Source organism: Camellia sinensis, chromosome 11, assembly GCF_055761805.1.
Source record: "Camellia sinensis isolate YWXY chromosome 11, ASM5576180v1, whole genome shotgun sequence".
Lineage (NCBI taxonomy): Eukaryota > Viridiplantae > Streptophyta > Magnoliopsida > Ericales > Theaceae > Camellia > Camellia sinensis.
The window spans coordinates 174,268,585-174,285,861 of record NC_138971.1 but is presented as its reverse complement, the minus strand read 5'-3'; the positions used below and the strand labels follow the sequence as shown (position 1 = coordinate 174,285,861).

The 17,277-nt window shown below is 36.9% G+C and overlaps 1 protein-coding gene across 7 annotated transcripts; it reads left to right on the top strand.

Annotated features, from left to right (window-relative positions):
* The first annotated feature begins 7,386 nt into the window (after positions 1 to 7,386).
* On the top strand, positions 7,387 to 13,884 carry LOC114311842 (uncharacterized). 7 transcript variants are annotated; one of them, XM_082896165.1, is made up of 8 exons: positions 7,390 to 7,635; positions 8,528 to 8,654; positions 9,700 to 9,765; positions 9,979 to 11,199; positions 11,329 to 12,060; positions 12,336 to 12,487; positions 13,292 to 13,348; positions 13,620 to 13,884. In XM_082896165.1, the coding sequence occupies exons 5-7, from the start codon at positions 11,668 to 11,670 to the stop codon at positions 13,305 to 13,307; spliced, it is 561 nt and encodes a 186-aa protein (XP_082752291.1). In that variant the 5' UTR covers positions 7,390 to 7,635; positions 8,528 to 8,654; positions 9,700 to 9,765; positions 9,979 to 11,199; positions 11,329 to 11,667; the 3' UTR covers positions 13,308 to 13,348; positions 13,620 to 13,884. The 7 variants fall into 7 exon arrangements, 3 of the variants coding, with proteins under 3 accessions (XP_082752290.1, XP_082752291.1, XP_082752292.1); XM_082896166.1 differs by having other exon boundaries at positions 8,528 to 11,199; positions 11,329 to 11,681; positions 11,765 to 12,060; XR_014344994.1 differs by lacking the exons at positions 9,700 to 9,765; positions 9,979 to 11,199 and having other exon boundaries at positions 7,387 to 7,635; positions 11,765 to 12,060; positions 13,292 to 13,361.
* Positions 13,885 to 17,277: the final 3,393 nt, after the last annotated feature.

Below are 17,277 nucleotides of genomic sequence, written 5' to 3'. Positions count from 1 at the left end.
GAGCTCCGAGAGACCATCGTTGTCAGACGGGCCTCATATCAGCAGAAAATGAGAATACACTATAACCGCAAAGTCTGACCAAGAGAGTTCGTAGTGGGCGACCTAGTCTTGCGCGAAGCAACTCTTGCCACCAAAAATCCCGCCAAGGGAAAGCTAACAGCTAAAGGGGAAGGACCTTACGTTGTTAAGGCCAGACCTCACCCAGGGACTTACCGACTCCAAGACATGGAAGGTAGAGACCTTCCCCATCCATGGCACGCCGAGCACTTGAAGCGTTATTTCTAGTAAAATGACATCTCATGTTTTCGTATTGATCGATTGTTGTATGTTTTTTTTGACGATCTGCACGCTTGTTTGTTTTGCCCTTTCCATACATGGTGTAAACTTGTGATCAATAGGCTGTGCCTTAAATGACAATGACTTTATATCTCCATTATCTGCATTGTGTTTCAATAACGACTTGTTAACTAAAAGCCTCAACTAGATTAAGTTAACAAAAGTTTCAGCCAGACTGAGCACGAAGAGCTCAGCCAAACTGAGTTAACAAAAGCCTCAGCTAGACTGAGCACGAAGAGCTCAGCCAAACTGAGTTAACAAAAGCCTCAGCTAGACTGAGCATGAAGAGCTCAGCCAGACTGAGTTAACTTAAGCCTCAGCTAGACTGAGTTAACAAAAGCCTCAGCCAGACTGAGCACGAAGAGCTCAGCCAGACTGAGTTAATTAAAGCCTCAGCCCGACAGAGCCCTCAAAGTCTTAGTCAGAACTAGCATGAAGAATTCAGCTGGTCTGAACCAAAGCTAGTCCCAGCTGTTGCCATACTTAGTTAAAATCCAAATCCATGCCCATTCATTTTCACTAATCATACAAGTTAGCCTATTTGTCCATTTTTAACATTTTTACATCATGGTTGAGCATACAAGTCAGCCTGATTACCCATTTTTACCATTTTTACATCATAATTTACTTACAAGTTTCACAATTCAAGCACAAGTTTCATTTTTACACCCACTCTTTATTGAATTCTGCTCAGCCATTTTCATTATTCCAAATTTACCAATCAGAAGCATAATGACAACAACAACACATAACAAAACTCGTTCTTTTATTAATAAACTTGCATTTTTACACAAATTCATTACAGAAACTACCTCTATTACAAAAAAAAAAACAACAATATACACACAAAAACAAATAATTTTATACAGTTAATCTCCCTCATTCGACGCGAAATCTTCTTCTTCAACCCCTTCATCTAGAGGGGTCTGGGCGACATCATCTTCTTCTACCATCATGAGGCAGAAGTCCACGTCCGGGAACAGCTCTTGCGCCTTATATTTGAAAGTCATCTAGCCGCTGTCCCAGAACTGGCTTATCTCGTGCTTGTAGAAGTCAGACTGCTAGAAGCTTTGGATCACTTCCTTTTCACTCCTACCTCCAGCGGCCGCTCCCGACGGCCCCCGCATCTTCCTCATTTGCCAAGTCACTAGCGACAGTGGTGTCAATGGCCATCTGGAAGTCGGCGGACCCCTTGAATTACTCTACGGTCGCCATATATAAGTCAGGTTACACCGTCTTCTCAGACGCCAATTTGGCCCTCTCCTCTGCCAGGGCCTTCTCCAACTCCGCGATTCGACCATCTGCCTCTTCTTTGTATTTGATCGCCTGGTCCCGCAGTTTTTTGTTGTTGGTCAGGGCCTCCTCCCACCTTTCATTGGCGGTGGTACAGGCTTGTTGGACCTGCTCTAGCTTCCTCTTCTCGCCTACCAACTCGAACTCTAGCGATACCGCCTTGTGGCGCTCCGCTTCCGGCTCTGATTTGGTCGCGAGGAGCTCGGCACCAGCCCGCTCCGTTGAGTAGCTCTGCACCAACACCAGTACTTTCATTTTCTTCGTCCTTTGCGCATACTCCAGCCCCTTAGCGCATGCACTCCGAGCGGCCTTCTTCCAACCAGCTGTCTCAACCCTTAGGTTCTGTAGCAGCGTCTTCGCCCTTTCCAGCTAGGCCCTTAACGGCTCTACCTCTATCTTCGTGCGCTCTGCTTTATTCATCAGGGTAGTCGCCAGGGTCGCTGCCTCCATTTGGGCCGAGCAAAACCCTCTTAAGAGATCAGCCTCCGTCAACCGCGCCATCGACTGCACGGCCGCATCCTCTACCACCCCAACAAGACGGTCGGCTGTGACCCTGGCTTTCCCCCACTTCTTCTGCCGAGCGGCTTGCCAGAGTGCGCACATAGTACATGGCGGTTTTCAACGTGACGCTTGCCTCCGATCTGCTAACCTCAGATTTCCCTTCACCAGGACTGGGCGACACTTCTACCACATGCCCCACTGTTGCCACCGTTTAGGTGCTTGCGCCTATGTCTTCTTTCAGCATTTGGACACTCGCGCCCATGTTTTCTTTCGCTACTTGGGTAGCCTCCCTTTCTGGAGCCTCCTCTGCTCTCCCATCCTTCATCTTCTTCGCAACAAGGGCGTGCTTACTCCCCTCTGCCGCCACCCTCTTCTTCTTCATTTTCTTCAGCACTGCCTCCACCTCTTGTTTGCCCCTCTCTTTTAGCGGGTCCACTGGGGGCAGCAGTGGGGCAAAGTCTGTTAGGTCTTTGTCTCTCAACGGTTTGAGACACGGTCAGACCCGCTCTTTCATCACCAATTTAGGTGCAGGCCCCAACTATGTCTCCTTAGACTTCTCCGCCTTGGTGAACACCCTCCGCTCTTCCGCCTTCCTCCGCGCCTTCCTCCGCGCCTCCAGCTCCTCCCTCGCCGGATCCTCCTCCGTCGACTGCGGCCCTAGTCTCAAGGCAAACAGGGTTGAAAGTAGAATCAGGTCATCCCACTTAACCCCCTCATTCTCCCTCCATTCCTTCACCCTCTTCACCCTGTTCTCAACCTTCGCATCCAGCCTTGGCTCCACCGACTTTGTGGGGACTTTCCACGTTGTGCGAACTCCTCCCCAACCGTTCGCTGATACATAAAACCATCTCGGTCTCCACCCCTTTACCGAAGATGGCAAGCCTGCCACCAGACCCCGGCCCGCCAACGCCTGCAAAGTTACCTACGTTTCTTGTTTATCGGCGGCCTTGTAGCAGGAGAAGAATTCCTCCACCGTCATAGCTGCCCCCCCAGTCGCCCGTGGCCATGAAACCGCGCAAGCCATCAATATCTTCCATGCGTTGGGCATCAGCTGCCTGGCGCCACTTCCAACTTGTTAAGTATGTCCACCACTATTTGGGGGAGTGGTAACCTCAGCCCCCCCCCGGCAGTGCTTTCTTATACAATGTGAATTCTGTCGGCCGTGCGTCTGACGCCCTCTCCTTAGATGTAGGCAGCCTTAGCTCTACCTCCGTTGGAATTTGGTACTTCCTTCGTACCTTCTCCAACTCCTCCTCCGTAAACGTAAACTTGTCGGCTTTGGTTTGCCAATGGTCTGACTCCACTTGGCTAATTGGCCTAGCGGCTACGATTATCGTCGTCAGGTGAGCCCGCGCCGCTTGCCCAGCTCCCCTCTCCTCCCTTCGCTCTACTTAGTACTATTCTACCAACTCCACTGCGTCATCTTCTCCCAATGAGTCTAGCCTCACGGCTGGCGCTCCATCTCTATATTCCATTAATCTCTCTTTTCTAACTGGCTCATCGGAGGGTTCGCTAGGGAACTCCCGTTCCCTATTGGACTCTTGTGCAAGTTTCTCTGTGGATCTAGGGATCGAATAACGGTGTGGGAGACGTGGATCAGCCCGACCCGTTCCTCAGGGACAAATAGTATCATCAGTTTCAATTAGTTTGTTTAATTATATTAAACTTATATGGCTTCCTCTATATATATTTTAAATCTCAGTATTCATTAATTAATTAGAAAACTTCTTTGTTTTTAAGTTGTTTTGGTGTGAACCACAAGAAAGAAATTAATTCATATACAAAGTAACCAACTCTGGCGATGTTTGGCATAATTTTATTTTTATTTTTATTTTTGGGACTATTTTAGTTAAAAAAAAAAAAAAAAAACCTAAAATGTTAATAAAACAAAATGTCACATCTAAACTATAATAATTTTATTTTATTTTCTCACAAAAATAAAAAAAAGCTAAAAAGTCAATTCCAAATTAAATTTTTTAACCCCAAATTAAAATAGCTAAAAAACCATCTCTCTCTCTCTCATGGGTGTCTATAAAAAGGGTACCTTGGCATTGAGTTTTGACCAAGAAATAGCCAAATAAAAAAGAAAGAAGAAGAGAAAGAAAGATGAGTGGAACAGCTTGCTCAAACAGCATGATGAATGGGCTAAGGCCGAATGGTCATCGCAGCCACCACCAGCAGCAAGAGAAGCAGAGCTGTTCATTTCAGATGCCATTGCATTACCCTAGGTACAAGAAATCCGACTACGAGTCCATGCCCGAGTGGAAGCTCGACTGCCTCTTATCCCAGTACGGTCTCTCTGTCTCCGGCGACATCTCCCACAAGAGAAACTTTGCCATGGGTGCCTTCCTTTGGCCTTCCCAGAATTCCTGAACTACCAAAAATATTCGATACATATATATATCAATTAATATATTTATAAATATCGATATTAGCTAGCTCTATATATGTATGTGTTTAGTATTAGATTGTGTTGTGTAATTTGATGATGATCATCCATTGTATTTGTACGAGTTCGTAATTTTAATGAAGTCATATGTTTTATTTGTGTGGTACAGATGTGTATGTTTTATGTATAATTTTCATGAATGTAACCATAATACAATGCTATAAATTTATGAGATTAAATAATTTACGACTTAGCCATGAAATTTTGGATTTACATTAAGCCAATTCAATATCTGATATGTCAGCTATACCTGACCCCATATCACCCCTTTCTCTACTAATATTAGGAATATATATGAAATCACAACAGCAAGATTGAGAATAGGTAAACAAAAATATATGATGCTATAGCATATGTCAAGGAGATCCAAATTTATTGCAAAAATAATTATTTATGGGGCTTTTTGTAATTGATGATGCATGCAATGGTCCTAATCTTGTAGATTTAAGTATTTTCATCTTCTGTGAGATTTGATGAGAGTTCTAGGTCTGAACAAATCTTAACATAACTTGAGTTGAGCTTGAACATCTCCTCTACCAATGAGTCCACGTTGTTGCACCTCTAATCAAGATGGTAATAAATTACAAAAATTCTACTATCACATCATTATTAGATTTTTATTTTTATTTTTTAAAAAATAATAAGCTTGACGCTAAAATAATATGAATACGAGCAATGTTTTTATTTTTATTTTTTATGAGATAATTTTTAAATTTTTTTTTATAAACAATTTAGTGTTTTATGGCCAAGGCTAATGCTTTAAAAGAAAATTACTTTTTCCAAAGCAAATTATATGACTTTTTGAAATACAAAAATTGTTGCACATTACTTTCACCAAAGTCAAAACTACGTTTCACAATAACATCAACCTCCGTGAAACTTACTATTTTGTTTCTTGGGGTGTTTCAAAATGCTTATCATAGGGTTGTCATTTTTTTTTTTTAATTATTAAAATTTTGGACCCCTATCTTAAAAAAAATTGGACAAGGAAAACAAATTAAAATAGGGTTCTTTTAAAATGGTGCTTAAGCAATTTTTTTTTTTTGGGTTGCATTATTGGGAAGGAGAAATGTAATAAAGACAAAATGAGTATCATGCATGGTAAGTTTTTTGCTAGTATATATAGTTTGACTCCTATTAAATGTGACAAGTATTTTGTAACGTTTTAATGAGGGCATGAACAGTGCCAGATGGAAAACTGAAACAACACAATATTAGGAGACGTTTCAAACATTCTTTACATGTAAAATTGAGGAGAAAAACACAATATAATGGTAATATTACAGTATCATTAATGTATAATATTACTACTCAATAATAAAGCATTATATTCTTTTAAAATGGTGCTTAAGCATTTTTTTTTTGGTTGCATTATTAGGAAGGAGAAATGTAATAAAGACAAAATGAGTATCATGCATGGTAAGTTTGTTTGCTATATATATAGTTGGACTCCTATTACATGTGACAAGTATTTTGTAATGTTTTAATAAGGGAACGAACACTGCCAGATGAAAAATTGAAACAACACAATATTAGGAGACCTTTCAAACATTCTTTACATGTAAAATTGAGGAAAAAAACACAATATAACGGTGATATCACATTATTATTAACGCATAGCATTACTATTCAATAATAAAGCATTATACGAGAATAAAAAATCTCCTATCTCAAAATTTGGCTGTCTATCTCTATATTTCAATGCACTCTTTAATCATTAGATTATGTGAAAATCAGACAACTGGTAAAATTTGAAACACAATTTAATAGTTAAGAGTATATTAAAACATGAGTATATATAAAAGGATTTAAGAATTGGATCTTGGGCCTTATGTGGGTCAGTGAACCTCATTGTGTAGATAGTTATGGTTCTCCATATATAAGGATAGACCATTCTTGAAAAGCATAGTTGAGTTCGAATCTTAAATTTGAGTAGGAAATAGTCAAGAAAAAATAAAATAAAATAAAAAAAGGAGGAAAATTTAATGAAAATTTAGATTATATTTTGGTTATTTTTTCCTTCCTTTTTCTTTATTTTCACAAATTCTTAATCAAATCTAAGATGCAAACGCATTTGACAACAAAGAAAAAACTTTAGTTGCCCGTGGCCTTGTGGCCTTAGAAGCATGGAAGCAACTCTTAAGTGTATCCAAGGGAGAGATTGAGAATTCAACACCTCCCATGAGCTAATCTAATAACAATTGGTTTTTACCACACATCCAAAAAAAAAAAAAAAAAAAATCCAAGTTGGGATGTCTTGTAGAGATTGGAATGATATCATTCGGTTTGACATGGATGTGTAGTATTGGAAGTTGGGCTTCATTGATTATTAAACCAAGTGGTTGGAGAGAGAATGATGGGTCATTGTTTGTGTGGTTGAAATACATATACTCAGTTGCACAAGTTCATTCAGCAAGTGATGCATAACTACCATTGATGTCCTCTTTTTATCAGCAATTACTCAACATCTATCCGTGTATGGACTTGTCATGTTTTTTTATGTCAAACACTAACGCTGTCTTTAGTTTGAGGATTTGGAAAGGAAAAGGAAAAAGATATGTGAAATTAGGTAAAATTTAGGTATATTTTATTCACATTTTACCTACATTTTCCATTTCCTTTCCAAATCCCTCCTCAACTAAACACAACATAAGTGTTCAATTTCAAGTATAATTAATTTTTTTTGTTGACTATCAATACAAAATATATTAACTCAAAAAGAAAAGTTTAGTATGGAACACTACAAGAAAAATTCATTATGGCGGCGCTTAAAAAAAGACGTTTTTTGAAAACGTCTTTATTTCTCGTTTTCCAAGACGCCTGCCTCCGCTGCTTAACCTTACCAATTAATTAATGAGTTAAAAAAAAAAAAGAAAAGAAATAAACCTCTGCCACTCAAACCTAGAATATCACTTTTTTTTCCAAACATCACAGTCACAGATTCATTACCCTCACCCCTCTCTCTCTCCTTCTCCAACATTATTCTCTCTCTAAAATGGCACGAATGAAGCTCTCTTTGTAGATATTGACGAAGCAACTGATGATGAAGATTTCAAGTAAGTCTATTGTAGATCAAAACCTTAGATTTTTTTTCTCAATCGTTTTTCGTTGTTTTTTTTATTTTGAAATCTTGTTTTGTGCACTCAATTTGACTAATTTTTTTCGAGATTATTCGACCTCTCTTTGATATTGCTCGATCTCCCTTGATTTGACCAATTTTCTTCAAGATTGTTCGATCTCCCTTGATTTTTATTTATCTAGGGTTTCGTTCTACACGGCACTTAAAAAATGCAGTGGATTTTTTTGAAAGAGCTTTTCAATCTGTACTCGCTGTGTTCACTCGTGATTCAGAGATTTTTATGGCTGCACAGTAGCAATCTAGATCTGTTTTGATTTACATTCTATTAGCTTGATTTCATTCGATTGACTGAAACAGTTGCTTAGGATTTCGATTTCCATTGTTGATCTAGGTGCTCTTCTCTTTTATTGGTCTGACTCAAACTTGTTTTGGATGATTTTGATTTCGATCTATGTTTTTGTTTTTCTTAGGTATCGGATCTATAGCTCTTTTATTTGTTTTAGTTCTCTCAGGTTGTCAGCTTCAATGGTTTTGATCTGTAACTGTATTTTATTTAAATAGTTTTATTGTTTGTTTTACAAATAGGTAGCTAAGAAGATTTATGTATTTTCTTTCACTCTCTGTGTTTCCTCTTTAAATAGGTAGCTAAGAAGATTTATTTAAATAGTTTTATTGTTTGTTCTTCAGTGATGATCATTGTCATCTGTATATGATCCAGATTTTCTTGTAAAAAAATAAATTTAAGTAAGCAAGAATAGTAATATCAAGGTCATTAGATATTTGGGTTGCACTCTAACAGTGGATGAATTGAAGGAAATAACAGACAACTTTGGTACAAAATTTTTATCAGTTTCTTTATGACTTAACAGGTTTCAATGGTATCAAGACTGAAACATGAAAATGTTGTTGAGCTTCTTGGTTATTCTGGTGATTGCGGTATCCGAATCCTTGCATATGAGTATGCTTCGAATGGATCTCTTCATGATATTCTCCATGGTACGTAATGTCAATTTTTTCCTTTTCTAAGTGGACTCTTATTCCTGGACAACACCACTACCTCATGGAGAAGGGTTAAATTATTTTTCGAAGTGTCTACTCTTAAGTGACTGTTAAATTAATTTTTGGTCTTTTTAAGTATGAAGGTTTGTAACTTTGCCAATCAGTATATTTGATGCCTTTTTATGGTTAGTTCTTGCAAGCTTAAAGAATGGTTGACTGCAGCCTCTTGCTAGAAAATGAATTCGAGAAAGGATGTATTGCTCTGTTCTTACAAAGATACATGATGCTGTCATTTAGAACTGTTCAAGTATTGCCTCAGAGCAACTAAAATCTCCAGAGAGTAATACATAGAAGTCACTTCCCTTTCATGGATCTAGCCCCCTTAAGCCAATAGTGCCCATGTATTTAAGTGTATTTCTATTTTAACTTGATAATTTTTTTAATCCTCTAGTGGCAATAGAACATGACTTCAGAACTAAAAAATGTGTCCTATAGGTTCAACACCATCCAATAAGCTTTGTCACATAAAATACAAGCAGTGGAAGCTCACAAAAGTATAATTGAAAAGCATTCATGTGTCCGACCTCATTTTATTGGGACACAAGACATAGTTTGGTTTGTTTTGGCTTTGAAATGTTACTTGTTTACTGAATTGTCATAGTATCTGATAGGGAAGTATGTCATAGGCATCCTTTGATAGTTCAGACCCAGGAATCCCTCATTCAAAAATGTAGCAATCATTCAGTTATTGAACCTGGAGATGGGGCTGAAGGGTAAAAGAACCAAATAGTAGATGAATCCACTGATTGTCCCCTCCCTAAAACACCAATTACAGGTGTTTGACAATCTTTCTGGTCTGCCTTGTCTGTTAAGTTAATTTTTGTCAGTGTCAGTCTTGCATGTTTTGTCTTTCCATATGCCTCCTAAGAGACTTTTCTACTTCAGCAGTGCTTCAGGTAAGTTGTCCTTATATGCAGAATTCAATGTGTCATCTTTTCTACTTCAGGACTATGCAATTATTTACAATAGATTCTTATTTTAGGGAATTGACATTAAAGAAATGCTTGATGGTGCATCATTGATGGATGAGGCAAATAGGACCACCGTGGTAAAGATTTATTATTCATTCTCTTATTATTATTACTATTATTTTTAATTCATTGTTGTCTTCTGATAGTAGTTTTGTTACTTGAGTAGCCAAACTATTCTCGTCTTCTCAAGCAACTGAATAAATGGACTTTGTACAATTGTGAGAAATTCATTTTCATCTTCTTCACTTTCTTCATCTTCTCATTCTTCTCTTCCATGTTTCTTTTTCTAGCCTTGCAAAGGATGGTCCATCTCTTTCTAGCTATACAAAGGTATTATTATATGTTGAGGTGTGTGTCTCCCACAATAGTTGTGTACCTTTTGTGTGGTCTATTGAACTTAAATATTATATACAGAAAAACAGGCCAGGATTTGGTGTATTTGCAAAGGTTATTTTTCTTGCATAGTCAATGAAATGGGATTAGGTGGAGATGTTCATTGGTGTAAACTATTCATGAGGGGGAAATTAAAGTTAAAAATTGGTTGGTTCTATTTTAAAAAATGATTAATCAAATCAGTTTGGATTTACTTATTCATTATGAGAAAGCTGTTCGATTAGACCATTATCAAAATTGCACAACCCACACAAATCTTTCACTAAACTACGAGTTTTGTTTTTCTGTTTTATTAGTTTTCCTCCAGATGTCCTGAAATTCAATTGTTTCCAAGCAGTACATCTTGGCAAGGCTTTGTTTTGGTTTAGCTTTGTGCAATACATGTCATCAATTGGAATGTTGGTTATTTTGCTTTAATTTCTAAGGAGTATCTCCTCCTCCTTCTTGATGACTTATAAACCTGTAGCCACCAGCTATTATCTTGGTGTTATCTCCTGCCAATCCAGTGGGGAAGAAGTGGAAGGTTCAAATCCCAATTTTGGCTAAGGGGATACATTTTGAATTCATACTTCTCAAGTGGACACACACACACACGCAATACACTTGATGTGAAATTACATAATTGAATGTGAAAGGATTATTTATTTCACTGCTCAGTGACAACGGCTTGACGACGCAAGAATGGAAAACATGCAAGTGTCCCTAATTATTACTCTGTATCTGCTTCTCATTGCTTAAGGAACTTGAAATTCATAGACTCTTTGCTATAAATACTAAAAAGACAAACCATGCCAGTAATAAAATACTAAAGAGACAAACCATGCGGAGGAGAAACTATAACAAACTTGGGTCAGATTGGCCTGAAGAGACAAACCATGACTCACAATGGATTAAGATCTTTGAACAAGTTGGACATGCTACAAATGAAAAAGAACGCGAAAGCAATTGCCAAGCATGCCAGTAATAAAAATGGTCCCAAAACTGAGAATGATAGACCATCAAGCGCCATTATATATGGAAGTGGGATGAACATTGTTTTTGTGGGAGCTAAGGTGGGTCCATGGAGCAAAACTGGAGGGCTTGGTGATGTTCTTGGGGGACTGCCACCAGCCATGGCGGTAAGCATCTGTCTCCAGCTCTACTTTTTTTATTTACTATACTTGTTTATTTAATCGTTATATTTAATGGTGGATATAGTGGTAACAGGAATATTATAATAACAGATCATATATATCTCTTCTTTTCAGAAAGGTCAGGAAGAGAAAGGCTGCCACTAAGGCAGATAAGGGTGGCAAAAGTCAAGCCAAGAAGGGAAAGTTTGCTAAGAAAAACCCCAACAAGCCTAAGAGGCCTCCCAGTGCCTTCTTTGTATTTCTGTCAAAATGTGCCACTTGTTACAATTGTTTTCTTAGCTAGCATGTATGCTCTGGACATTTTAAAAAATATGTATGTCTATGTTTTGGACACTTGAAAATTGGCCATAGCTTTGTTGGAAAGCTGAAAATTGTTTGGTTTGTGTTTATGCAATTTGCAAAAACATCTTGTTCCTTGCATATTTTCTGTCAAGGGTTCTACGGAGTCTTTCAATGCTGCCATTATGGTATGTTCAGATTGCAATGTTGTGTTATACTGAGTGTTCTATAAAAAGAATACTTTTCATTAGTCAAAATTTTGGTATCCCAGGCAAGGCATGGAACTCGTGCTCCAACCAAGGAAAAGTTAAAAGAGTTAAACGATTTAGCCATGCATATGGAAGTTCTTCTACAAGATGCAAAAGAGCAGAAGTTGGCTTTGCAGAAAGTTCCTGTCTGGTTTCGGGGATGGAAATCTCCTTGGCAAAGGAAGCTCACAAGGGTGGTGAATTAATTAGCGAAGGAGAAGATGAACTGTATAATCTGGGGGCCAGAACCAGAGACAAGTTTCCACAACTGTTTAATGAGGATTACCACCCGGATGTGTATGCAATAAAGGCAACTCAGGTGGGCCGCATTCTACTTTACCTTCTATTCACTTTTGCAAATGGTTAGCTTTAGTGATGATAATTCATTGCGAGTTTCAGCCAATTGTTCTATCTATTGCCTCATTACCATAAATGCTGTTTGGATCAAGTTTCCCCTGAAATTGTTTCATTCCATCAAAAGGCCGATTGCATCACACTAACTGTGATATTACATTTTTATAAAAAAATTTCCGTTGCTTTTAGAATTCCTTATTCTTATACATCTCTTTTTCTTTGCCATGAATCATGAAATAGATTCCTCGGGCGTCAGCTAGTGCAGTAGTATTTGGCATGGGGCTGTTAAGTGGGAGGGGAAATCTTGGAACAGGGTGCAATCAAGCTTTTGCAGTAACCAGTGAAAGCCGTGCAAGTGATAGGTTATACCTAAAGAATTACCTAAAGAATAGGTAATTCTCAGCATAGGTACATCTCAGCATAGGTTATACCTAAAGAATTACACATAGTTTCACACATTGACATATTTTCTCTCACTCTCATGTAGTTGAGGTTTGCTTTTTTTAATTTTCAATTTGGATGCTTGAACTCTAGTAACTTATGACATCTATTGTATGCTCATGAAAACACGGAGGCAACTAGGTAAAGGGTTTCCTTGAAAAGAGTTCTTGGTTACTGTATGTGAGGTTATCATTTGACACTGACCTGAGTTGTCATACATATGGCTTGGTACTATCATTAAGTACGTAGCAGAGTACTACTCTCTTTTTAATGCTTTTCATTTGATTTTTGCATGTTGCTGATTCAAATCACATGATGATGTATACTTTAAATCCTTGTCGAAAACCATTGAATTACTTGATTTACTAATGGTCGTCGTAAAAAAATAGTGGCATTAAACTGCATGCTTAGATGTCGTGGATAAAAAATTATATGTCCCCGGGCTAGTGGCATAAACCCATGGGAATCAGCTTCATAAGTTGGAGCCTCGTACTCTGAATACAACCTTATTTTTCTATTAAGTTGCATTCTGACACCCAGATGTATTAGCTTATTAAGAAGTGGGTAATGCATCCGTGTTAACAAATTGGAATTGGTAAACTGTCAAAAACCACAACTATATGTTTTGGTCACTTAATTACCTTCAAATGTCTTTTCAAGCTTCTCTCATTATCATGGTTGGTTTACCTTTAATATATTGGTTTTAACATAATAATTTGGTGGGTACCTTACTTACCAAATTTTCAATTTGGCAGGAAGCATCCTCATTGAATATAACTGATCAAGTGTGTGCTCTGTTCACTCCATCTGAGGTATGTAGCTTTGGTACGTACATATCATGGGATCCATTGTGTTCCTATAGATGTTATCCACTAATAAGTGCAAATTATGTATGTTATCAGTTCATGCTTTGTTTCTTGCTCATTATTATTTTTTGCTTAAAATGCTTTGCAAGATAAACTCTTTGAGAGCAGAATTTTATTGTTGATTTACCATGATTGAACCTCCTAGTTTTACCATTAGTATAAGTTCATCCTCTCTCTCTCTCTCTCTCTCTCTCTCTCTCTCTCTCTCTGTGAGCAGGTTGGCTGTACAAAAGGTGACGATGCTGGTCTTTCAAATGAGCACATGATTATGGCAGAGATTCCAAATGCTTCAGAAGCCATGGTATAGGTGCATGACTTGGGGTGAAAAAATAAATTTCTAGCAGTATGGTGGTTCTTGCTTTATGCAGGAAGGGTAATATTTGATGTGTATTATTAATACTCTGTTCAACTCTGAAAATTTGGAGACATTGATTAGAAAATCTGGACATTAATGCTTGATGCTTTGTGTCTAACCCAATGAATATGAAGGCATAATTATTTCTTGGCTAAACACAACTTTTAGACCCAATGACAAATGTTATCTGTCCTAATTTATTGTATTGATTTGAGTAGTGGAAATCATTATAACTTCTTCCCAACCCTATTTGCCTTAGGCACTATTACTTTTTATTATTCAACTGTTAATTTCACTTTTATCTTTAAATTATTCTCATTTTATTTTTTGGGATTAAACTTATTGTATTTTTTTCTTGAAGGATGTTGTATGGGGTACTATTATAGATGTGAGGGAATATTAATCTCACATAAATATATGTCTATACAAAGTTTTATTCATTATTGCTATTTTACAGGTATATTTTTGAAGTTAATCTCACAAAATTAGTAGTTCAAAAAAAAAAAAAAAAAAAAAAAAATCTATTGCGGCGTTTTTCAAAGCGCCACTATAGTTATATTTTTAAAATAACAAAAAATCTATTACGACGTTTTTGAAGCGTCGTTAATGCTTATGTGACGTCATGTTACCGTTGACTGCCACATTTAGCGGCGTTTATAAAAACGCCGCCTATACTAATTTTACGACGCTTTTAAAGCGTCATAAACTTACAGCGACGGCCGCGTCCTCGACGTTTGGTAGTAAGCGTCACTAAAGGAATTAGCGGCGTTTTTCAGACATATAGCGACGTTTTTGAAATACCGCTAAAAGTCATTTTCCCAGCAGTGGAAGTTACAAAACAAGATAACGGAGGACCATACCTTGATACAAATAGTTTATATTGTTGAGTTGAAATGAAGAAATTATTTACTGTGCATCGTAATGTACATAATATCTTAGTTGTTAATTGGTGTGATCCCTAATGTGGAGTTCACACAAATCAACAATTGAGATGTCATGCCTGGCAACGAATAATCTAAATTTTGGAATGAGATGAGAGAGAATGCATTGTCAATCAATTTTTCTAATATTGTGTTTCTTTCTTAGATTTGTTAAGAAGAGAAAGTAAAAAAAAAAAATATTGAGGGAAAGAAAAAAAAACTTTATTCACCTTTTTTCCTCTATCAATTCTAAATTGATGTTTACACACTTCAATAGCAACTTTCACTCAATTATTGGAGCACTCTACTGGCTTTATAGCGTAATTGGCTATTGCTTTGAATAATACAAAGAATACTATAATCAATTATACAAATGGATTAGTCCTACATGAAAAAATATATATAATTTTATGATTGATTTTTATACAAATTGAAGAATTGTATCCTTAATTTTTTATGTTGTTTTTAGATTATAAATTTAAATAAAAATTTAAAAAATATATATAAATAAAATATAATTATTTTCACACATCTTTTATATATATATATATATATATACATATTTTTCCCTCTAAATTCTTACTTAAATAATAAACCTAACCACAACAAATTATTGTACTTTTGGTGACCAAATTTGGTGACTAAAATAAATTTAGTCGTCAAAAGTTGTGGAATTATTAACCAAAAATTATATTAGTCGGCAAAAGTATAATATTTACCTACTAATTTTTTTAGTCGGAGTATATTAATTATTGTCGACAAAAAAATATATAGTTGCTAAAAATGTCACAATTGGCGACTGAAAAAAATTTTAGTTGTTGTATTTGGCTACCAAAATTATTTAGTCGCCGAATGAAAAACAAAAATTTACTTTTTATCTTTGGCAACCAAAAATTTGGTCACCAAAAATTTATTTTCAACTTTTAGTCGCTGTATAGTTAGTTTTGGCTACTATTTAGTCGCGGAATGAAAAATAAAAATTTACTTTTTATCTTTAGCGACCAAAAGTCTTCTTGCCAAAAAATTTATTTTCAGCGATTAAAAAATATTTTGGTCGCCAAAGAACTAAAATATTTGGAATGAGATATTTAAAATTTTGGAGTGATTTATAAGATTAATTGGCGACCTTGCCACATTTCAATGTTTAGTGTTTTTTTTGCTTCCCCTCCCTCGTCTCTCTCACAGAAAGCCCAAAGCAAGCCTCTGGTTCTAGAGAGAGAAAGAGAGCTAGATGCAGGTGCTTGTAGAGAGAGAAACAAGCTGTTACAGATGCTTGTAGAGAGAGAAACAAACTGTTACATGTTCGAGAGAGAGAGAGAGAGAGGTTTTTTGGGTACAATCAGGTCTGGCTGGGAAGAAACTAGATGGGTCAGAGTTTTTGGAGGTAGTCTAAACCAAACAATTGGTGGCTCTTGTTGCGATAGGCATCTGTTATTTATGGAGACATATATTTTTAAGTAACATTTTTTTGGGGGGCAGATTCAAAGAAATCTACAGTTGAGAATAGAAGAGCAAGGGAGATATCTCCAGATGATGTTTGAAAAGCAATGCAAAGCAGGTGACATGTTGAAGGGCTCATCATCATCCGCCCCCACTCTGGAAAACCCCTCTTCTAAGACAACAACAGATGCAATCCAAAGTTCCATTGCCAAAGATGAATGAGAAGGTGAAAATGATAATACCATCATGGCATCATCAGTGCAAGTTTCCAGGAGTTGGGAGAGAAACAATAGGTGCCAGAAAGCAAGGCTTCTGAGGATCTTAAGGCAAATGATGTGGGGTCAAGTTCCAAATCCTGAGAGCAGATGAATAAGCCCATATCATGTGCCATAGTAAGATAGACTTTCAGTTGAATGATATAAAGAGATTTGGAACTCTGATGTTCATATTTGCTCTCTCTCTCTCTCTCTCTCTCTCTCTCTCTCTCTCTCTCTCTCTCTCTCTTTCAAATTTTCAGTACATGTTTCTAGAGTTTTTGCCTTCTTTTTTTTTTGTTTTATTTATTTATTTATTTTTTAAAGAAAGGATTAATTCTGCAAAATTTCAATTGGAGAATGAAACAATATTATTTTTGTCAATGGAGTATTTAACTCCGAGTTCTCAACTGTGAGCATTTTTGATAATTTTTCTTTCAATTACTGGTAAAATTTGGACAATAGTCATACTTAAGTGCATTAACCATATATATATTACACATTGTTTTCTAAGATAATAATGTCTCTGTTGTAGGTACATTTGGGCTGCAATTTTAATCTATTTCTGAAACAGAGTTAGTTTGGTTTTTTTGTTTGTTTGTTGGGATTGGGTAGTTTGCTAGTTTTTCAATTATATTGTTTTTCTTTACACTTCTTTCTCTAATTATTGGATTTGCTTATAGATTAGGCTTTGGTTGAAAGATGCTTTATGTCTGAGTGATTTTCTGATCACACTGCCCGTTTAGTAATCAGCTAGAGAGCACCGGCAGAATAGATGGTTTCAGCTAACTTGTAACAGAAAGAAAAGGCTCCGGCGGTGGCTCTTCCACCCGGGGGCACTCCGACGATCAAGTCAGTATATCTCTTAGAGATAATCAAGTGCTAAACTCACTACTCAAAGCATAA